This window comes from Schistocerca americana, chromosome 11, assembly GCF_021461395.2.
Source record: "Schistocerca americana isolate TAMUIC-IGC-003095 chromosome 11, iqSchAmer2.1, whole genome shotgun sequence".
Classification (NCBI taxonomy): Eukaryota; Metazoa; Arthropoda; class Insecta; order Orthoptera; family Acrididae; genus Schistocerca; species Schistocerca americana.
Window position 1 is genome coordinate 115926141 of NC_060129.1, and position 23353 is coordinate 115949493.

Genomic DNA, 23353 nt, shown 5'->3' on the forward strand with positions numbered 1-23353 from the left:
TGTTTTTCTGACATGTTCCACATCCTGGAGGACCTCCTCACTACAGATCAATTGGAATGAAAGTAAATCTAATCTAATCTAATCTGGGTATAGATCAATTAGTCCACGTCAGGATACTTGGCCAAGTTGAAGTAGCAGTACTGAAATTAACCATGTACGGAACATGTTGAGTCTACCCTTAATTATCTCTGCCAGGCCAGTGCAGTAATGATGCACCAATGCCCACATCAAGAGAGCGTTGTGGTTTTAGCACTTACAGATCTGGTGTGCACGAATGAGCCACTCTGGTATAAGAGGCCTACATGACAGGTTGTGGATGCACAGTCACCCAGCAGAGAGAAGAAGATTTTGAGAGAACACGAGTAATTGGGAATTAATGTCATTTCAACAGAAATCTGAACAGTAGAGAATATTACAGTAAGTCGAACCCAGCCCGTCAAATGTGAATTAAGTGTGGAATCGGGTCCGAAATAGTAGTCACTGTTATTAAGAATGATTTTGGATATGATGAAGGAATGATCAATATATAACGGCAATAATAGCAAGCACGCTATGAGCACTGGCTAGCTCAAAGAGAACTGTAAAACTTTGTGAGAGGAACTGTGGAATGAATGCCACTTAGGCAAGGCAACAGAGCCATTTTTCTCTACATTTAAACCACAATCATGTCAGTGTTCATTTAAACTCTGTATAGCTTCAAGAGACTTTTCCATGATTTTTTATATTTTTGTTAGGGAATGATATGCAGGAATAATAGTTTTTGATAAGGTAGGTTTCACTAGGTGCATGATTACAGACTAACAAGATGCATGTAACTCGGGCATAAATCTGTCCCATAGTGCTGTCATTAACTATACAGCCTGACGCCAAACAATTCTGACAGCATTCAATGTGGAACAACTTTAACAATATAAACATGAAGTATTGTGTAACTGGCTTTTCTACCCCTCTGCCTTTGCTGTCCACACCACCATCTGATCGTAACCAGCACTTTCACAGTACACTGAAATAGTGGCTTGTAACTAGCGATCCAAAAAATTCACATATTGCAATAAATGAATGTAGATGCCCATTCTGCCTCAAAATGCAAAACTACCTACCTATTTCATAGCGACTGTGTCCAACTGAGCTATTTTATGAGAGTGTTTGAAATGGCCTTTATTTTCTGCATATAAATACAGTATATCCCCAATTTTACATTCCCAGAATTAACATTTTCCGTTCGAATGAAGATATCATAACCAATCAATCATTTCCAAACTGTCTCTACTGAGCAAATACAGTTTTGTGATTGTTGTAATCATCGTGACACCTTTGTCGAATCATATTTAGCATGTTTCGCTGTATGGCCACGCGGAGCACTAGCTGACACCATCATTCACTTTGTGTTGCTCAAATGTTTTTAGTGTTATGCGCCAGTTATGTATTGATTCCATGCTGAGCAAAACGTTTTTCGTGAATTCATTCTCGTTGTCAAGTGCAGTATTTACGTACGTATTTTTTGTGATGTTGCACGAACAAACAATGTGAGTGGTAGTGTGTGTGTGTGTGTGTGTGTGTGTGTGTGTGTGTGTGTGTGTGTGTGTGTGGTTTTCTACATAACTGATGAGGCACAGTACCTGATTACCCCAAAAAGACGCAGAATAACACATACTCAAACACTATACAAAACACTTATTTACATATTTGCACTTGACTACGAGGGAAAAACTCTTGAAATGCGTCTTGCTAAGCATGAAAAATACGTAACTAGTGCAGTAGTTCATTATTTAAATAATGAATGACAGCTGCAGGCTTTCCAAAAACATTGAATAAGATGTTTGAAATTAAGTCAATCATTTCCACTTCCCAGACAGTTATCAATTCCAGTTATATCAGCAGTTTTTACTAGCTAATAGGCCTTTATTAGATAATAAAAAAAGTCACTGACAAGACTTTTGATGCCTGTTATGTACATACATCATACATAAAGTGCAAGGGGGTATCCTAAACGTAACTTTTACAGCTTAAAACAATATTTCCAACATTTTACATTTTCATGCATTTTACACTATTTTTTTTTAAGTCTCTTGAAAAGTGTAAAAGCGAGGTTTCACTGTATTGAAAATGTAGCCAATTTTTAGTTACTTATATTGCACATCATTTGGTGAAGCACAATGTGGAAAGCTAACGTGCATACAAATGTGTTTGGAAAATAAAAAGTGCTTGAACACAACAAAGTGTCAGTGTGTTCAATGTTCTGGTGGCACATCAATTGTGGGCAGTAGAATGGCCTACATATGACACATGCTGTGTAATGCAACATGGGGTTCTGCCATGTGACCTAGCATCTTAGAACAAAGAAACACATACATTTGTCTTCCAGCTGAAGTTACAAAGTTGGTACAGTGCAGACACATTTAATGTGGCAGTTTCGGGTGCTGGACATTTTGAACTGTGGTTGTGTCAAATACTGGGAGAGGCTGGGATTGAACTACCTTATTTACGAAACTGCCAACCGCAGCAATCAATTGCAGGGTAGCTGTTACTGAATGCTTTGTGTTGCACATTGCTTCTTGTTTTCTTTTCTTATTTTTAATGAGTGCAGAGACTAATCAAGGGATGTCACCAAGTTCAGGTATGATCCTCACAACACCCGAAGGGATCAGCAATCGGGAATCGTAGGCCAGTTCTGCTTTCCTTCCCACTGCTCGTATCCCCTCTGGTGGTCAACAGTCTAGTTTGTTTACATTCATGGCAACTGACAATTTATTGTGTCCACACTCCGCAACCAGAAAACAACAACTGTCAACATATTTTGACTACGCCAAAACCCTTCCTGTAACTTGGGACTAGAATCATTTTCGTTTCTACTTCACGACAAGTGCCTTGTCAGTTCAGTAAGTAGGATTTTCAACTACGGATTGTTTGGCTACGAATATTCATGAAAGGTCAAATTTTATATTCTACAGATTTTGTGATTATCAAACTGGCCGGGAAGAGATAAATAATGACAAAAACACATATGAGAGAAACACTCAGTTCACCTCAGTGAAAATGCTGCCACTTCACAACAGGAAGTCATTTGCTGAAAGCTTAAGTAGATCCAAAAGAAGAAAACAAAGACCATTTCAGCAAAAATAAGTCTTGAAGTTTTTACAAAAGCAGACACTCCAGTCCAAAAGCTTCTATTCATCACTAAGGCTTTCTCTTCAGGCACACAGCGTGGCAGCCTTTTGAATTTATACCTCTACTCATTTCACCAATTCGACTCCCTCACACAAATGAACTGCCTAGAGTCGACGCACGGAAGTGGACTAGGATCCCAGTCTAGTGAGAAAACCACATAACATCCAACAGTCCGCTTACCATCTGCATCTGGGAGATGAGCTGGGCAACGGGGTTGGTCGCGGACACGGGCTGGGGTTGCGCGGACGGGGGTGGGGGCGGCGGCTGCTGCGCGGGCTGCGGTCCCGGCTGCTGTTGCGCCGCGGCCACCGAGAAGAGGTCCACAATGGACGGCGGAGGCACCGACACGGGGGGCACCAACGGCGGCACACCCAGCATCTGCTGCAGTGCCAGCCGCTCTGTCACCAGCTGCCGGCAGCACCACACTTTCGTACGCACACTAATCGTACTGCCTTATGCAAACACGGTGACTGACTTGTAAAATATTATTATATAGAATAGCCAGAAACAGTACGAAAATCTTGTAAGGGTGTTGCGGAGTAGGTTGTGCTGAGAATCTGTAAGAAAAACTTTTGATATGCTGCACTGTTTCAGAGTTAAAGAGCACGGAAGATAGGCAATCGGACCAGATACAATTAGTTTCAGTTGCTCTCACAGCATAGAGGACAGAGTACGAGGTGGCCCAGCCACTGGCTTGGGATAAATTCTTACTACCGTCCGATGTACAATTTCTGTATCGCTTTCCCATTCAGTTTTAGGAAACCAAACGAAGAATACAATTGGAGACACCATCTCTTGCAGGCCGCACAAATCTGTGCACGCAATGGCCCGATTGTCTAACTTCAATGTTAATTAACTCTGAAATGGTGCAATGTATTGAATTTTTTTTCTTAACAACTCTTTCCCAGACAACCTACCATTTGTTAAAAACAAAGAAAATGGTGGATACTAAATACTAGGAAACTAAATTATAAATAAAATAAATTTCTAAGACATAAGAGAGACTGTGTTGACTTACAGGTGGGAACAACGAAAAACAGGAGTGCTATAAATACTTCAGCTTTGAGATGAAGTCCTCCTTCACACGTAGAAAACACACACATTCACGCAAGAACAACTCGGACACAGACAGCTACTTTCTCCGGGCACTGGGACCTGATTCTTGTGGTGCCTGACGTGAGCAGCAATCTAGTTGGTGTGGGCAGCGAAGTTAAGGAAGAGTTATTGAAAGGGGAGGTAGGAGTGCGGGAAAAGTGCTGCCTGTGTGTGTGTGTGTGTGTGTGTGTGGGGGGGGGGGGGGGGGGGGCAGGGTAGGAGTGCGGGAAGAGTGCTGCGTGTGTGTGTGTGTGTGTGTGTGTGTGTGTGTGTGTGTGTGTGTGTGTGTACGCGCGTGCAGGGATGTGATGGGAACAGGGTATAGCTGCTAGTAGGACATTGGGAGGCTACACAGGGTGGGGGTGAGATGTGAGAAGTAGAGGAGAGGGAAGGGAAGGACTATGTATGTGCATCAGCAGGACAGAAGGAGAGTGGGACCAGGAGGAGAGAGAGAGAGAGAGGGAGGGAGGGGGAGAGAGAGGGAGAGAGAGAGAGAGAGAGAGAGAGAGAGAGAGAGAGAGAGAGAGAGAGGGACTATGGACTATGAAGGTTGAGGCCACAGGGTTACAGGAACAAAGGATACATTATAAAGCGATAACCCAACAGCATCATACATAAAAGCTGGTGCTGTTGGGAAGAATCCAGATGTCACAGGCTGTGAAGTAGTCAAAGTGAAGCACACAGTACTGTGCAGTATATCCAGTAAATAGGTGGTCCAGCTGTGTCTCAGCCACAGTTTGGCGGTGGCCATTTGTGCAGATAAACAGCCTGTTAATTTTTGTGCCTACGTAGAATTACTGCAGCTAAGTATATGGCTGCTTTCACAGGTGGCCCTGCCTTTGGTGAAGGAGATACCAGTGACATGACTGGGGTAGGTGTTAGTGAGAAGAATATTGTATGGGACATATCTCTCATCTAGGTCTATTGCAGGGATATGTGCCACGAGGCAATGGTTTGGGAGCAGAGGTGGAGTAGGGACAGATGGAATACTGGGTAGTACATGAATACCACTGTGGGAGGGTGGGGAGGATAGTGGAGAGGGTCTCTCTCTTTTCAGAGTATGATGAGAGATACTCAAACCCTTTCCGTCCTGGACTTTCCATTGTTTGAGAGAACTACTACACACAACAATATAAACTTGAATATGTTACACAGAAGCTCATGCCAAATTAACAGGTCCTGAGTACCTCCCCGAACATCTTCACTTGTACATTTATCAGTAACTGTTTAACATGTTCAAGTATATGTAGTTGTAGATAAAAGTTCAATTTTTAATGGAATGTAAGATGCTTTGTACAGCGAAAGCAGCGACGAAATGGAAGTCCACAATACCACACATCTCCGACTGATGTACTGCTGGAGGGGATACCCTAGCACGCAAGCTGTCAGATGGCAATTAATTTAAGTATGACTACAGATTAATATGGATAAAATTTAAGCACACAGAGAAGCATAAAGAGAATGGAATGCATGACACTTTCACCAGTACCCTCAACCACAAACTACTGAAAATACACACTACGCAAAACAAATGTAAATACAGTTGTATTTGCAAAGTTCTACATATTTACAATTTAAAAAAAAAATAATACTATACAATATAGAACTGTGTGAAAGGTGAATGAGAATTTAACTTGAGAAGCTTATCAAATTTTTCACTTTAATGATCTCTTGTTGCTATTTTAGATGTCAGTCTCACAGCTGGGTGATACATCGGGAGAGAGGACTCATATGTGCCATTATCAATAAAACTTTGCCACACATCTCTGTGTATGCAAAGTTTTCCAGAAGGTTTACCTGATTTTAAACAGTTATTACTATTCACACTTGGCATATGTCCTCGGTACTCTGTTTTTAGTGTGTTGACAAACTAATTAAGTTTGCATGGCAGTACGTTTCAGTTCCTGGGAGTGCCACTGTCAAGTAAAGCATAAAATTGTGGCAGCTGCGCACAAAAAAGCACAATGTGTTGTCTGGTTGGCTGAGACAAACTGTCTAATTTCAGTGCAGTAAATGCTCAGAGCAACTTATGGGAAACCAACCACTATCAGATGTCATGTAAATTAAGGCAGACACGCAAAATTGTTTAGATGTGGGTGCAGGTGAAAAGAAAAGCAGTGTCTGACCTTCAATGTCTGCAGACATTGGTGAGGACATTCGGACAGTGTTTACACAATCACCATCAAAATTAGTGAGACAAGCATCATGTCAGCTCAGATACAGAAGTCCACCATAGTGCACATAGTACTATGCAAACAGCTGCAACTGTACACTTAAAAAACTCAGATTTTTGAAAAACAGAAACCGACCAAACTGAACAAAGAGAAAACTTGGTCAATAGTGTCTAATTCCATACTGATAAGGTATTTTCTAATAAGAACAGTTTCATTTATGTGGCCCTGTAATTACACATAATGTGCGTATTTGTGGAAATGGAAAGCCAAGATGTGTGTGGGATTGTATAACGCAGGGATGGGCAATAATATTGGCCCGGGGCACACTTTGTGGAAGCAGGGTTAGGAATGGGCCGCACCCTTGAAATGATTGCATGCATTAGCAAACTTTGAATTTCAGAAATGGTATGAACTGTGACACTTAAATTTCCGACTCTTGGCAGGCCGCACAACAAGCATTAGCAGGTGCTTGTGGCCCGCTATTTGGCCACATCTGATGTTAGGGATAAACTGAGAATCAAAGCTGATGTAAGGGGGGTAGCCTGACAATCAATGTATGCAGCACACCAATGCACAACAGAGTCATAAGCCCATTTCTTTCTACGAATCCAGTACATGGAAATGCTTCAGAACATGCTCTATGCCAGTGTAACGCAATACCATGTAACGTTTCAACTAGGTGGAGTACAATCTGGGCAATATGTCCCCAGGAGCCTTAGGATGAAGAATCTCCATATCACAGTATTGTAAGAATGGTTGGATCCGATAAACACCAAGATCACCAGACACTACTCTAAGACTAATGTAAATGTCACACCTGTACCGTAAGCATACCTTGCACAAACAAATCATTCAGACAGTTTGAAGTGTGATACTCAAGAGTAATATGGAGTATTGTTTGGATATTTTATGTACCACCAGCAGTGCTCACACTGAGCGCATTAAATGAAATTACATCTGACTGAACACTTTATGATTGTATGCACATTTCAAATATCATATCTGCATCAATGTTATTTGTAGGGCTGTGACCACCACAAATCAAGGTTAATTTTATGAGACACCATGTATTATTGGTTGTAATGAAGCAGCACAGGCAGACATAAAACAAGAACATAAGCATTAGCTTTTGGAAATACAGATTTCACTTGGAAAAATAAATCAATAAATTAAAGACTGGCAGATGAATCAGTAATTAAGTGCCATCATTGTTTCTTTAATTAGGCTGCAATTATCAGAAAACAGCATATAAGTCTAATATGATGGATGAGAAATCCATATTATGTCAGCACTTTACAGAAAGATATCAGATCATGATGTGATGTGAATGCTGCACGGGAAACATCGGAACGTTTTGGTCAATGAAAATGGAAATGCAACATTTACTGTGTGGGAAGCTGATAACTTTCTGTACAGAAGCTAATGTAATTTGGGTTCTTCACATAATTTTATAAGTCCCCTTTACATATTGACAACTCAATTGAGGGAACAGGGACTGGTCTTTTTAGATGTATAAATTTTTGTCTAAAAATTACAGCCTAATTAAAGGAAAAATGGTGCCATTTACTTACTTCCTAGACCTAGTGTCTACAGTCCTTACAAAATCAATATGAACAGAGTCTGCCAAAGATCTCACATCAAAGGAGACAGCACAAGATTTTCTCCTCTTTTTCAATTTCACTGTCTTTTCCTCGACTCTAGGCCGCACAACAAGCATTAGCAGGCGCTTGTGGCCCACTACTTGGCCACATCTGATGTAAGGGATAAACTGAAAATCAAACCTGATGTAAGGGGTAGCCTGACAATCAATGTATGCAGCACACCAATGCACAACAGAGACATAAGCCCATTTCATTCTATGAATAGGCTACTCGAATCGCCGAGACTTTCATGGTCACTATTCGGCAAATTCCATGCCCCAGTTCTTCAGCTGATGGCTGCAAGTGAAATCTGACATTTCCAGCAAAAATTGTCAGTATTCTCAAAGAACTCGTGCTGGTGAGGCTTCAGACCATCAATCAAACTATTGTCACACAAATAACTTGAAACAGACACTTTCAGGCCATATGAGAACATTGTAAGTGAAAAGATGCTTCCACAACTGACTGAATTTCTAGCCCTTATTTCTATTACTGTAGTTTTGGATGTTAGACAATTTTCAAATGCTTAAAATGAAGCAAATTGTGTCTATTCATAGGTTTGTGCATATTACAAAGTGTATCATAATTTTGAAAACACACGACTAGTCAAAGAAACAATCAAATAACCAAAAAGGTCCTCCCTCTCCTCAAAACAGTTGAGGCAGCAACACAACAAAATTTTAATGCAAAATAAATTTTCACTTTGCAGGGAACTGTGTCCCAATTTTAAATGTCCCAGCCGATTAAAGTAGTGTGTGCCAGACTGGGACTCTATAAACTGTGACCTTTGCAGCTCATGGGCAAAGGCTCTACTGACAGCTATCCGGGCACGACTCACAACCCACCCTCACAGCTTTACTTCCGCAAGTACCTTATCTCGTACCTTCTGTGAAGTTTGGTATGTAGGAGATGAGGTGCTGGCAGAACTAAAACTGCGAGGGCAGGTTGGATAGTTCAGTCGGTAAAGCACTTGCCCAATGAAGTTACAGCTCCCTTGTTTTGAGTTGCGGCCCATCTCTCAGTTCTAATCTGTCACGAAGCTCATGTCAACGCCTGTAAGCAGCTAAGGGTGTTCATTTCGTTGTAATTTCACTCTAACGAGCTGCATAGTCACCGATGGTATCTGTTCTTTCGGACATGCCATCTTTATATATATATAGAGGGAAACATTCCACGTAGGAAAAATATATCTAAAAACAAAGATGATGTGACTTACCAAATGAAAGTGCTGGCAGGTCTTAAGATAGGTCTTTCTGCTCCCGGGATTGGAATGACTCCTTACCCTCTCCCTTAAAACCCACATCCTTTCGTCTTTCCCTCTCCTTCCCTCTTTCCTGATGAGGCAACAGTTTGTTGCGAAAGCTTGAATTTTGTGTGTGTGTTTGTGTTTCTGTCGACCTGCCAGCACTTTCATTTGGTAAGTCACATCATCTTTGTTTTTATATATATATATATATATATATATATATATATATATATATATATATATATAAAAATAATGGAAGGAAACATTCCACGTGGGAAAAATTATATATAAAAACAAAGATGAGGTGACTTACCGAACAAAAGCGCTGCCAGCGCTTTTGTTCGGTAAGTCACCTCATCTTTGTTTTTATATATATACATATATATATATATATAACTCGTAATCACTTTCACTCCTATGGAAGTGATATTCTGCTGCCACTAATCTAACAATATCCTGGTCCATACATATGCCGCACCCATTTCAAACCACTTGCCACATGAGTCTTTTCTCTTTGGAAGACCCAGGTACCATAAACACACCCAGCACTTCCTAGCCCACTCCCATCCCAAGTTCACCTTACCTTCTCCTATAAGATTCACCACCATCTGCAGAAGGAGCCATGTTATATACCAGCTCTACTGTAATTTATGCACAGCATTCTATCTGAGTAAGATGAATTAGCTGCCCACCTGAGTGAACTGTGCCCTAGAACAGAGCAGACTATTTAGCGGAAGACTATCAGCACAACTCAATTTCAATTATTTCTTCACAACCTGTACCGACTGGGCACCCTCCCTTCTCAGATTCTCTCAACTACGTAGATGGGAGTTATCTGCAACAATCCTCCATTGCCATAATACTTCTGGCACAAATCTTTGATAACACACTCATCCCGCACACACATCCTTTTCTCTGCAGTCCCCCCTGTCGCTGTTCCATAACCCCTGCCAATTCACTACCACAAATTATGATCACACCCCGTCAGCGTGCACTGCAAAAGATCACCAGCGCCGTGGTGCATTCGTATTCTATGCACCTGCTGTCTCTTTCTTTGTAGTCCTGAAACAGTGTAGTGTGTGTGTGTGTGTGTGTGTGTGTGTGTGTGTGTGTGTGTGTCACATGCACCCTCTCCAGATTTTTTTAAATTTATATATATCAAAGATGATGTAACTTACCAAACGAAAGCGTTGGTATGTTTAGAGACACACAAACAAATACAAACACACACACAAAATTCAAGGTTTTGCAACCCACGGTTGCTTCATCAGGAAAGAGGGAAAGACGAATCATCTTTGTTTTTAGATATATCTCTTATGTGCGGATGGATATATGTGTGTGTGTGTGTGTGTGTGTGTGTGTGTGTGTGTGTGTGTGCACGAGAGAGTGTATACCAGCCCCCCCCCCCCCCCCCCCCAAGGTAAGTCTTTCCACTCCCGGGATTGGAATGACTCCTTACCCTCTCCCTTAAAACCCACATCCTTTCGTCTTTCCCTCTCCTTCCCTCTTTCCTGATGAAGCAACTGTGGGTTGCAAAAGCTAGAAATTTGTGTGTGTGTGTTATTGTTTCTATCAACGTACCGATGCTTTTGTTTGGTAAGTTACAGAATCTTTGTTTTTAAGGTAACAAAGTTGTAAGTAATGATTCAAAGCTGCTATCTGATGAGTTGTCACCTTCAGTCCTAAATTGTTTACCTCAGATATCTGTGTAGTAGTACAGGTCAATACATAAACATTTCATTACCTCACTAACATGACTGTCTACTGAAAAAATCTTTGTGGTTATTTGATTAATCCTATGAGTAAGCATGGTTTCTCAAAATTACTATACAAGTCCCCCCCCCCCCCCCCCCCCTGCACTTTGTAATTTGCACAAACCTGTGTGTTGACTCAACTTCCCAGTTCAAGAGTTGGTAAATAACCAAACATCTGTGGCTGCAGTAATACGAATAAAGGTTACAACTTCAGTCAGTTGTGAAACCAAATTGTCATATGTAAGGTTCATAGTAGGTGAGTACCTATAAGCAACAAAATTTGTATGTTAATAGCCTTTCTTCAAATTCTTTCCTCCAATTTGCTCATAGTGGAATCTGTAACTACTGTGAAATTTTGCCAGTACCCGTACGTGCTGCTGCCGCCCGGAACCAGTATACAACTGTAATGAGAGGACTAGGAATAGCTACCCCAGGCACCACTGCGTGTTAGCTGCTGGTGGGTAGTGGAAGCACAGCCGACTCACCCGCCTCTGCTCGATGGGGGAGAGTGTGGCCCAGCGGTCCGACTGGGACAGCTCGCCGATAGCCGCCTGGGCTGCCGCGTGCACCGCCGCCTGCTGCCTGCAACACGCCAACCAGTGCCCGTCACCCTCACGGCCGCCCGCCTCCACCTACTGCCACCTTCCACACGACTCGAGAGAGACGTAAAGGCTTACACGCGTGTGGACATGAGACACACTCCGGCAACTGTCACCGACGGCTCGTGTCGTCGACAGTTCATGGAGTGTCGACTGCACGGACTTTGCTACCGATCGCGGGCACGGGAAGGACAGCTGTGTCAAACCCACCATAAATTATCCGAAATCCTCGCCGAAAATGGCGAAGGACACTGGAGTTCTCAATGGATTTTAAGGGGCTTAAAATGACAACCACTCATGTTTAAAATATTCCATCATCCTATGTAGACCACCCTGATAAGCCACAAGGTCATTAAAAACGATGGACCCGAATCATTTAATTTTTGAATCACAAAATGTTAAGCAGATATGAATAATCTATATTCTAATAGAACCTGCAATTTTTAAAGTTTACAGACATGTTTAAAAAACTTTCCTCAATTCGTTTCACACATTCATCTGATGGCCAGTCAGTCGTCTCCTTATCAGAGATACCAAGTTTGTTGAAATTGCCTTTTAAGTGGAATGAATGGATGCACAACCTTCACACAGATATTAAACAACAAATTTTGCCAACAGCTGCCAATTTTTTTAAATTTATTGTGATTGCTATTTGCAGTATTCCTCATTTTCAAGTAAAAATCATTATTGGAAATATGTGCAGAGGTATAAATACTAACTGCTATTCCAAACTTCGAGCAAGTTTCAGTGGTGTCCAGATCACAAACTGGAATACAAAAAACTGTGTCAAAACAATCATCATAACAAGTTAGTAGCTCTGTGTTGTACTGCTCGCTAGCTGGATTAAACATTATATTTATGCCTGTGAGCGTACCTACATTTTTATTATTTCTGCTTGAAAATCGAACTATACAAAATTAACAGCCTTAAGCAAAATTTACATATTTAATAACTGATAATATATTTTAATGAGGCAAACCAGCTACTGTACCAGCATCTAACACCAACTCTGATTTGAGAAAGATTTATCACACTCAATTTTTGTGTGCACACATAACACAAATATCTAATTTTCATTTCTAAGTGCTTGTGTAACCTGGCACTTAATGCTGTGGTTGCTGGGAGTGCAAACACTGTTCTCTAATGGCTGGTCACATATAAAACAGACAAATTTTTACAAAATCACTTAAATGATTTGACCCACTCAAAATCAAACCGCGCTGTTACAAATAAAAGCGACTATACTCATCCACATTATGCGTGTCCCCCATTCATCTAAGGGCCAACCTTCTCGAAAATATCAATTTCTCTTTCCTGAGCAAGCAACTAGTAGTTCCACAAACTAGGATAATGTAGAGCATCTTTACTTCTTCAAGGAGGTATCAAAACCTGTTGAGACTAGCTATGTAACACACTAACAGATGACAAGTGTTAAAGACTGCACACATAAGCATAGGGAGCACCAACGTTCGTAAGCCAAGTGTGCCAAGAGACAGCTGGTGTTATTCTGACCACATTTGTGACATCTGCGATTTCAGTGTGAAACTGGGGAAATTCGGCAAGTGTATGCAGATGCTGCAGTCGGTCGTGCCTGGTGTTCGGAGCAGCAAGCATGCTTTGAGAGCTGAAGACATCACGAGAATACCATGAGATATCAGGATGACAGTCAACAGGAAAAACACCCAAAAATGACGAAACCGTTCAGCAATCTGTGCACGAGGATCGCCTGAGAAGAATCCACAACATTATTGCCACGGTCAGTATGCCGTACTAAAAGTGAAGGCAACTTCAGGTGTAATTTTGACAATCATTGTGTTGCTGCCAAGTTCATCTCCAGGCTGGTGACACAGCAGCAGAAGAAACGCAGTGTCAAAATCTGCCGAGAATTCCATTAGCGTGCAGTGAATGACCCCTGTCTTTCAGGTCGAGGACCATTCACAGTGACAAAACAGGAGTGAACGGATACGACCCTGACACAAAGTAACTATCGGAGGGAGGACATATGGTGAAAATGACAGGAAGTATGGTGTACAAGAAACTGACTGCTCCACGATGACAACACACCCTGCCCTCGTATTCTCTTCTCACCAGAAACTGTATTATCGCTCTTCTACACCCATTCTATTAACCAGATGAGGCTCCTGCAGCCTACGTCATCCTCCTAAAGACGAATATCAAAGCTCAAAGTCACTATTTTGTCACCATTATCGAGATCTGGAGAAGGTGCCAGACGCACTTCAAAAAGACTTCCAAGCACATTTTAGCAGTGTCAGAATCATGGGAGTGATGTACTGACAAGCTGACCATTTTGAAGACAATTGTGCGTAGATGTAAGATACGTACATGAAGTACTCGCTCTCTCCACTACCAGCTTCCTGCACGAAAAATGCAAAGTTATACAACAACTGCGGGGGGAGGGGTGGGGGTGGGGGGATGTAACTGGCATCGCAATGCTGCACATCATGTACCTGAACTACGGATTATAGCGCCAGGGAGCTGCTGCGGAACCTCTCCAGGTGTCAACGAGCGGCAAGTGCAGTTTTTGTAAAAGTTCTTTGTGTGAATCTGTAGCACGCTCACGGCACAAAGGAACCCATGAAAAACGTACGTCTGGAGTTTTGGATTTCACTCGAGAAGGACATAGTGGAAACTGTTGTTGTGATGCGAACAGCCTACAAATAATGTGCTTTTAGTAAAACTCAAGTACACAAATCATTCTGAAGTGGCACAGAATACTCAGTGCAGCTAGACAAAATTTGGAAACCTCCCTGGGGGACGCAAGAGGCAAGGCATAACAGATCAATAGCCATGCAGAATTCCAGCAAAGAAAGACAGCTGATATTGCGGTGAATACAAAAGCAATTGCTACACCCTGCACAATCTGAATGGGCAACCCAGCAACACGGTGGAATTACACCGTGATGACAGAAAGCAGCCAAGACAGCTGCTCAGACGAGAAAAGCAGGCCACCTCACAGTATCACGAGGAATGTGGGCCAGCTTCACATACATATCACTCATTTGCAGCATTCCAGGCTGTAGGAGGAATCTACGTCAGCCTCCGTCAACTCTTTTAGCTGTCTACGAGCTCCTGTGAAACAGTGAGCCCCACTCTGGGGAGAGACCGAGTCACAGCATCGGCATCCGTGACGAGACCTTTGGGAAGAACTAAGGTGACTTTGATCTGCAATACCTGTGGAGGGCTTTATTACAACTGGTGCCATCTTCCCGAGGGCCTCCCTTTCCCATCTGTGGACGCGCAGTCATTCTTCCACCGTCACAAAGGGCAAGCTGATGCAGCTGCCCTTCACCTGCTTCTGAGGATAGGTACTGTTGCCAGGGGCTGTTATCCCACGTTTGTAGTTCACGACAATGCCACCGGTGCTTCAGTCATCGTACCCTGGGAGCTGTGTGCAGCCACATACAATGCAGGTGTGGCCTCGCTCGCGTACCACGGGTCACCAGCCTCTTGACGTCATAGAGCTGAGTCGGCACCACAGCCAGCAGCGAGCCTGTGCTGTCTGGCGCATACCACTGCAGCAGACATCCCAGCCAGCTAGCACCGGTTGCTCGAATGTCGATATCTTAACTGTTGTATTCAGTGGATAATAAACATTTGATGTTTTCATACTGTTTCAATAATGCTTTTGTGCATCAGACAGCCAACTACCCTCGGAGTTGGCATTATACACATTCCTGTGTGCTTCTTCGTTGACCTCAAATCATGACCTACCATAGTGTCCAACCAGGTGGCCACTATGGTTTTACTGGCTTAAAAAGGGTAATGGCCACTGAAGATCAGCCCTGTTCTGTCATACTTCAACTCCTCAAGCCAAGGAACACATCGGCAAAATCTGTAATGTCACCAGTGAAGACAGACACAGAAAAATCGACAAACTCAAAGAGTTATCCGGATTACCCCCAAGCACAAATCAGTGCATTTAAGACATCAATTGGGGAATACATATAGTATCAGCAAAGTTTGCTCAACGGGGACAGAGTGGATCAGTGGGATTGAGTCTGTCGTGAACCGAAGGATGCACTCTAAGACAATCCTATTTTTTCAACAAAATCGTGCGGAAGTAAATAATAGTGAAACTAATAGAAATCACCTGGCTGACCTTGTGTTAAAAAGCCCAACAAGTGAAATCACATGTGAAGACAGCACTGACCTGTTTGTATTCTTTTTTTTACCTCAAAGAGATTGTACACTAAGAATTCATCCTGTGGCAGACAGCAAACTAATAATTCTGCCTGGAGGTTACAAAAAGGTTGCACACAAATGTCAAGCTTTGTGTAATTCTGACAAGCAGTTCCTGAATCATGACAACACTCCCACACACATTGTTCTCTGTGTTCAAGTTTTTGGCCACAACGAACATGACCATCTTTAGCCACAGGCCCTATTCAACAGATTTATCTCTCTCTTACTTCTTCATGTTCCAAAGGATGAAAGGAGACTCAAAGGAAAGCAGTTTGACTATGAAAACATAATATGCAATGTTATGACTGCACTAGCAGATATTAAAAAGGGGTAGATTTCAACACTGGAATGAAACTTGTTTTAATGCTATGGAGAGTACTGTGAAGCAGAGTGAAGTTTTGGTTGGTGGGAGGGAGGTATTTGCTTTTTATAGAGAAGTTAGAGTTGTTTTCAGGTCTGCCCCCCCCCCCCCCCTTCCCTTATTCCTACTGCCTGTAAATTTGTTTTCCCACATCTTTCTAGTTCATGTCAAAAGTTATCACTGTTAAACGATCTGTGGAACTGCACCCGAACCCGTGCACTTAGAATGATGAGACTTTCTACCATCGACATACCACTTGGCAATATTTTACTGTAACAAATTGTAAACACCACCTAGGCATCTGCTTTGCTCAGCACATAATGTAGCAAGCAATCTGGCATTTTATTGGTACAGATTTTAAAAATATGACTAACTGAATGTGTTTTTCCTGTGCACACATGCTTCACGAGATGAAATTTCATATTGTGGTGTCATGTTAATTGTCTTACTCCACATTCACATTAGCTTTCATGCTCCTTCTAATAGAAACTATTTGCCGATCACAAAATTCTCTCTAGCTCAGTTGGGTGCTGCATATTTTACCTCAGTGATAGAATATTCGCGACAGAACATAATAAACTACTCTAGTAACATTGCTCCCTTCAGACACTTCTTTAAGATGGAATAGAGAATGGGAATTGTACTTCACCTTAACAAACAGAACAGTTACATGTAAAGACATAGACTCAGTTTGTGGGCAATTTACAGGAATCAAGAAAAAACATATTGTGCATATGCAAGACTAAGCTGACTAGTGCAAATTTCCCATATGTCCTCACCCCCATGCACACATCTAATGCATACAGCAAGAAAAACATTTTCTTTTCAGAATATTTACACACAATAACAAGACACACTCATATGTACAGTTCTATAATTTCTTTTGTTTGTTTACATCCTATTTTAATTTCATTCCTAACATTACAAAAACATGCAGTAATGTCAAGTTATGGAGGGAACAAAAATTATTAAAAGGGTAAAAACAACCACTCTCCATATGCAGTGAAAAATATTTAACATGAAAAATCAGTAAAAAGAAAAAAATTCATAAATAGAAAACATTACAGCAGTACCAACAAAATGCTATGTAATTTCATACCTTTTTCCTTTTAATTTGCAACAAAAATCATCAGGCCTAAAAAGATTTCACTTCTCTGAAGAATGAATATGTTCTTTCTGCAGTCACACCACTACCCAGATTTGCCGAATTTTTCTCTCCCTCTTGTTTGAGCAAATAATGTGCAGAATGGTTGCTACTTTTGTTGCTTTGTTACCACTTGTCTTTGGTAGTGCCAATATCAAAAAAGCTGAAGTCAGTTTTGAAATTCAGTGATGAATGTGTCAACAACCCATGCATTGTGTCTCAAAATTATTCTGTTCTTTTAGTCTTTAAATGAAAGTACTATATTTTTTTTTCTTTTTCTCACACAATGACAAACTGGGATGGAAACAAACCAGTATTTCACTTAAAATGAAGATGGAGCTGCTTAACGCAGTCGATAAAAACAGCGGTCAACAATAGAAATATGTAAAGAGAGTGGGCACTGGTTACTCAACAGAGTTCAGCTAGAGAGAAAATGTATGAGAACAGTTAAATACCAAGAAATAGACAATGTTAGAGAATGTGTTGCTTCTTTGGTTGAAACAGCTTGGTTTCAGAATACTTTTGCTGGAAAGAGCTTATGACTTTGCAAAACACAGGGAAATGAGATTTCTGCATTTCCAAGCTGGCTGGAATGTTCAAGAAAACGAAAGGCATGTTATGAATAAATGTGGTGAAGCTAACGAAGTTTCCCTGAATGTGACTACAGACTTTTTGCTGTATATGTTGCTTTCAATACTAAAATGAGCTAAATATGTCTTCAATGTTGACAGAACTGGCTTATTTTACCACTGCTTTACCAATAAAACTTACGTCACTGGGTAATTCTGTCCCAAGAAAAACATGTCAAAAAAATTAATAAATAAATAAAATAAAATAAAATCACACACTATTGGTTAGATTAATTGTGAATGTATCTGAAAAACTACTCTTATTTTTCATTGGTAAAAGTTTAATACCACTGTGTTTTAAAAAATGTTAAGTACATTGTCAAATACCGGGTGATCAAAAAGTTAGTATAAATCTGATTACTGAATAAATCACGGAATAATGTAGACAGAGAGGTACAAATTGACACACATGCTTGGAATGACATGGGGTTTTATTAGAACAAAAAAAACAACGTTCAAGAAATGTCTGATAGATGGCGCTTCATCTGATCAGAATAGCAATAATTAGCATAACAAAGTAAGACAAAGCAAAGATGATGTTCTTTACAGGAAATGCTCAATATGTCCACCATCATTCCTCAACAATAGCTGTAGTCGAGGAATAATGTTGTGAACAGCACTGTAAAGCATGTCCGAAGTTATGTTGAGCCATTGGCGTTGGATGTTGTCTTTCAGCATCCCTAGAGATGTCGGTCGATCACGATACACTTGCAACTTCAGGTAACCCCAAAGCCAATAATCGCACGGACTGAGGTCTGGGGACCTGTGAGGCTAAGCACGACGAAAGTGGCGGCTGAGCACACGATCATCACCAAACGACGCGCGCAAGAGATTTTTCACGCGTCTAGCAATATGTTTTTTTTTTTTTCCTAATAAAACTCCATGTCATTCCAAGCATGTGTGTCAATTTTTAACACTCTATCTACATTATTCCGTGGTTTATTAAGTTTTCAAATTTATACTGACTTTCTGATCACCCGGTACTTATTTTTGTCACTGTAGTAACTCGCTCCGACACACCACTGCCACACAATATAAACTATTTTACGCTGTTTGACAGTGTGTCAGAGTGAGTTATTGTAACATTGTTAATATTTGCAGCTGTTCTTCCTCTATTGGTACTTGAGTTATATTTTCAACATAAATAATAATAATTTCATCATTCGCAACTGAATGTTTCTTTTGTTTCTAACCAAATATATTTCATCTATTCATTCTAGGCATCAGCAGGGGGCTGTAATATAAAGAAAATAATTTCACTGCAAATATTTTATGAGATTACAGTCTTTCTTTCATTTTTCTCTTCTTTTCGTGTATCTATAGGTTCTGAGTAGGTAATACATGCTCACAGTACGGGCTTCCAACTGACTGTATGCTGCAGTCATGCAATTCACCACATGCAACCTTACCTGATACACATGGACTTGCTCTCTTGTACTGTGGTTGACTGAAGGATCATGGGGAATGGTAGAGCTGAGAGAGGAGCAGGAATGCTTACCGCTCAGAAGTGTGTCTCACACAGTATGCCATAGATTAAAATGAAAATATGCTAAGTCACAAAAAAGTGGACAAAAGGAAAATATTCTTACTAATTCGGAACTTACCATGAAAAATATAAACAGAAAGAGAATATACATTTTTTACTGCCTGACAAAAAAGTGAAGCACCTAGGAGACCTGGCAGGATATGAATGCAGCTTCCTACACACAATGCCACTGAGGGACATGTAAATGATTAGAGCTGCAATTCTCTGTGACCAAACAGCCATTAGAGAGCACAAGTGTTCTATGTGTTTACAGGCCTAGTAGGGTATACAAGAGGCATTAATAGAGTCAGGTGCTGAATGATTGTTGTGGAAGAGACAGTTTGAAAGAGGCCTCATTATCAGCCTCCATTCGATTAGCTGGTCAAATCATGTAACATCCAGATTTGTGAGGCATTCTGATGTGACAGTGCCCCGTTGCCGGGTTGCACGGGAACATAAAGGCAGGCATACTCGTCGTACAGTTTCCAGTCGATCACGTCTGATCACAAAACGAGGTAACCATTGTACTGTCCACGAAGCACATCGTAATCTCTTCACAAATAATGGAGTCCCTGGAATATTCTGTGATATCCCACACTGTCAGTTGGAGACTAGTGGCATCTGGGCTAGGGAATTACCATCCCATGTGTAGGCTGCAGTTAACACAACACCACAAATGGCTGTGTCTGGAGTCATGCCGTGACTGGGAAGTGTCTATAGTGTTCAGCAACGGAGTGCACTTCTGTACTATACTGGATGATAATCGTCTGAGTGTGGCGGTGACCTCGAGAGAGGTCTCATTCTTAAAATGTTTTAGGGGGAGAGGGATAGTGAGCACGAGCAGAGTTACTCCGTAGCATGATTGTGTGGGGAGTCACCACGTATGACTCCAGGTCACAACTGGTAGTGATTGGGGGAACTCTACTGCCACAATTGTAGGACACAGACATATTGTGTCATCAAGTGTTACCTGTCAAGCAACAATAACATTGTGCCACTTTTCAACAGGACAATGCTGATCATGTCACCAGAGTCCATATTAATTGTATGCGTGAATTTGAGGCACTCCTGCGAGTAGCAAAATACCCCGCCTGGGCCATTATACAGGATACCAAGGACCAGTTAGAACACTTGTGGGCCTCAAGAGAGGACGTAACGGTTATGTCACCATCCCCAACCCAATCAGTAGGTGCATCCAGGCCAGATGAGATGTAAACACCATACTGATAAGTGGGTGCACAGTGCAAAGTTCTTTGTAAATTTGAGTCGATGATGTTGTTGTTGTTGTTGTTGTTGTTGTTGTTGTGGTCTTCAGTCCTGAGACTGGTTTGATGCAGCTCTCCATGCTACTCTATCCTGTGCAAGCTTCTTCATCTCCCAGTACCTACTGCAACCTACATCCTTCTGAATCTGCTTAGTGTATTGATCTCTTGGTCTCCCTCTATGATTTTTACCCTCCACGCTGCCCTCCAATGCTAAATCTGTGATCCCTTGATGCCTCAAAACATGTCCTACCAACCGATCATGTCCCTTCTTCTAATCAAGTTGTGCCACAATCTTCTCTTCTCCCCAATCCTATTCAATACCCCTCATTAGTTACGTGATCTACCCACCTTATCTTCAGCATTCTTCTGTAGCACCACATTTCGAAAGCTTCTATTCTCTTCTTGTCCAAACTATTTATCGTCCATGTTTCACTTCCATACACGGCTACACTCCATACAAATACTTTCAGAAACGACTTCCTGACACTTAAATCTATACTCGATGTTAACAAATTTCTCTTCTTCAGAAACGATTTCCTTGCCATTGCCAGTCTACATTTTATATCCTCTCTACTTCGACCATCATCAGTTATTTTACTCCCTAAATAGCAAAACTCCTTTACTACTTTAAGTGTCTCATTTCCTAATCTAATCCCCTCAGCATCACCCGATGCTACAATCACTGAAATAACATCACATACTCTTCCCAACTGAAGTTTCATTTCCCACCCTCCTCCCCCTTACGGTGCTTCATATTTGTGCCCGGCAGTGCATTTACCATTAACTTTATATATAATATGAATAGGTAAAATGTGCGGCTGGAAACAAATTTAACATTCAATTGCAAAAACCAAAATATTTCTTAACTAATTGATAAAAATATCTATTATGGATCAAAACAGCGTTAAGAAAAAGTGCAGCATTTTTATGAGAAACAACCTTATTTTAGTACAGTTATATGCTTTCCTACAAACACTGACAAAAAGTTATTCAAGAACTGCATAACTACATGGTGTACTGATATTAAAGACATTTCTCAACATGTCAAAAAGTCATGCACACGAGCCAACGGTTGCTGAAGTTTTAACCTATAGAGCAATTCAAACAATGTGTCGACTCACCCCAGAAGCAGCTGTCTCTGCAGCATGGTGTACTGGTACTGATACTGTTGCATCAGCAGATTATGGCCGTGGCTATCCGAAAGGATGTCGGACGTGGGTGGTGGCGCCGCAGGCACCAGCGGCGGCACAGAAACGGAAGAGACGGGGGGGATTGCGTCCGCCTGGAATGCGAGACAGTACGATTAAAGTGGTGGGGCATGAGAAACCTTGCACTACTTGTGAGCTCGAGTAACCACTCGGATTTAAGATAAGAGTCTCTCCAGTACCTAAGATTCCTTTAATTCCAGGTTATCATTTTGTTCTGTTTAGAACAAAATTCAATAATGGAAAACCCAGGATGGAATGTAACAATATTATGAAAAGAATAGTTATTATTCACCATACAATTGAGATGCAGAGTCACATCTCAGCTATATGGTGAGTAGCAACTATTCGTTTCATAATATTGTCCTGTTTCGAACACGCACTCATAATTAGAAAATACAATTAATTGATGTTATCTCTACATTTCACTACATACAAAAACCTGGCTAATCAGTATATCTGAAGAAGTTTACCAACATCGACAGAAAAGTCTGGCAGTCCCACTTTACAGGAAAGTATTTTGAATTATCAGAAATAATTAAATAATTTCCTGAAATTTACCAGAGTTTGCAATATTATTGCATAGGAATAATAGTGTCCATGCATTTTTCTAAATTTCAACCAGCAATTTAAAAAAAAATACAAATGCTATTTGTTCTCTGATTGGTTGGTTGATTTGCGGGAGGGGACCAAACAGCGAGGTCATCAGTCCCATCAGATTAGGGAAGGATGGGGAAGGAAGTAGGCTGTGCCCTTTCAAAGAACCGTATCGGCATTTGCCCGAAGTGATTAAGGGAAATCACGAAAAACCTAAATCAGGATGGCTGGACGCAGGTTTGAACCGTCGTCCTCCCAAATGCAAGTCCAGTGTATTTGCTCTCTGAATACATCAAAAACAGTAAAACCCCACCTAGACATTATTAAAAGCATTAGGAAGTTTTCGAAATAACTGTTTGTTCCTGTGAGTTTTTATAAGAAGATCTCTTATCACAAAATTGCCAGTTTGTGGTTTGAAAGATTACAAGCAAGACATGTCAGGTGAATTCTCGGTGCTAACTCACGTCCCAACTATGCACATTCAGTATGCTAAACTCTGCATACTGTCAACCGCAAAACTTGGTAATACTAGTGTTTATATAATTTGAGTGATTTCAGCAAATAAAATCAATGAACACCTTGTTGTGATTAGCAACAGCAAGGAATGTTACAGTCATCGAAACAAGTGGTTGTTGGACATAATGGTTCACATTATGGACTGAATTAATGGAGTAATGTTTTGTATTATAAAACAATGGTGATTGCAAACTTTGCCTTTTTCATGTAAACGTGAACTTGAGCCACAATT

At 41.1% G+C, this 23353-nt stretch overlaps 1 protein-coding gene across 1 annotated transcript in view; it reads right to left on the reverse strand.

Moving 5' to 3' along the window:
- The window catches only part of LOC124553348 (GIGYF family protein Gyf), a 170580-nt gene that overhangs the window by 71437 nt on the left and 75790 nt on the right, over positions 1–23353 (reverse strand). Inside the window, exons 10-12 of the mRNA XM_047127223.1 lie at positions 21925–22085; positions 11563–11659; positions 3349–3576 (exon numbers count right to left, since the gene is read on the reverse strand). Coding sequence (XP_046983179.1) covers positions 3349–3576; positions 11563–11659; positions 21925–22085 — 486 coding nt within the window. The remainder of the gene's footprint in view (positions 1–3348; positions 3577–11562; positions 11660–21924; positions 22086–23353) is intronic.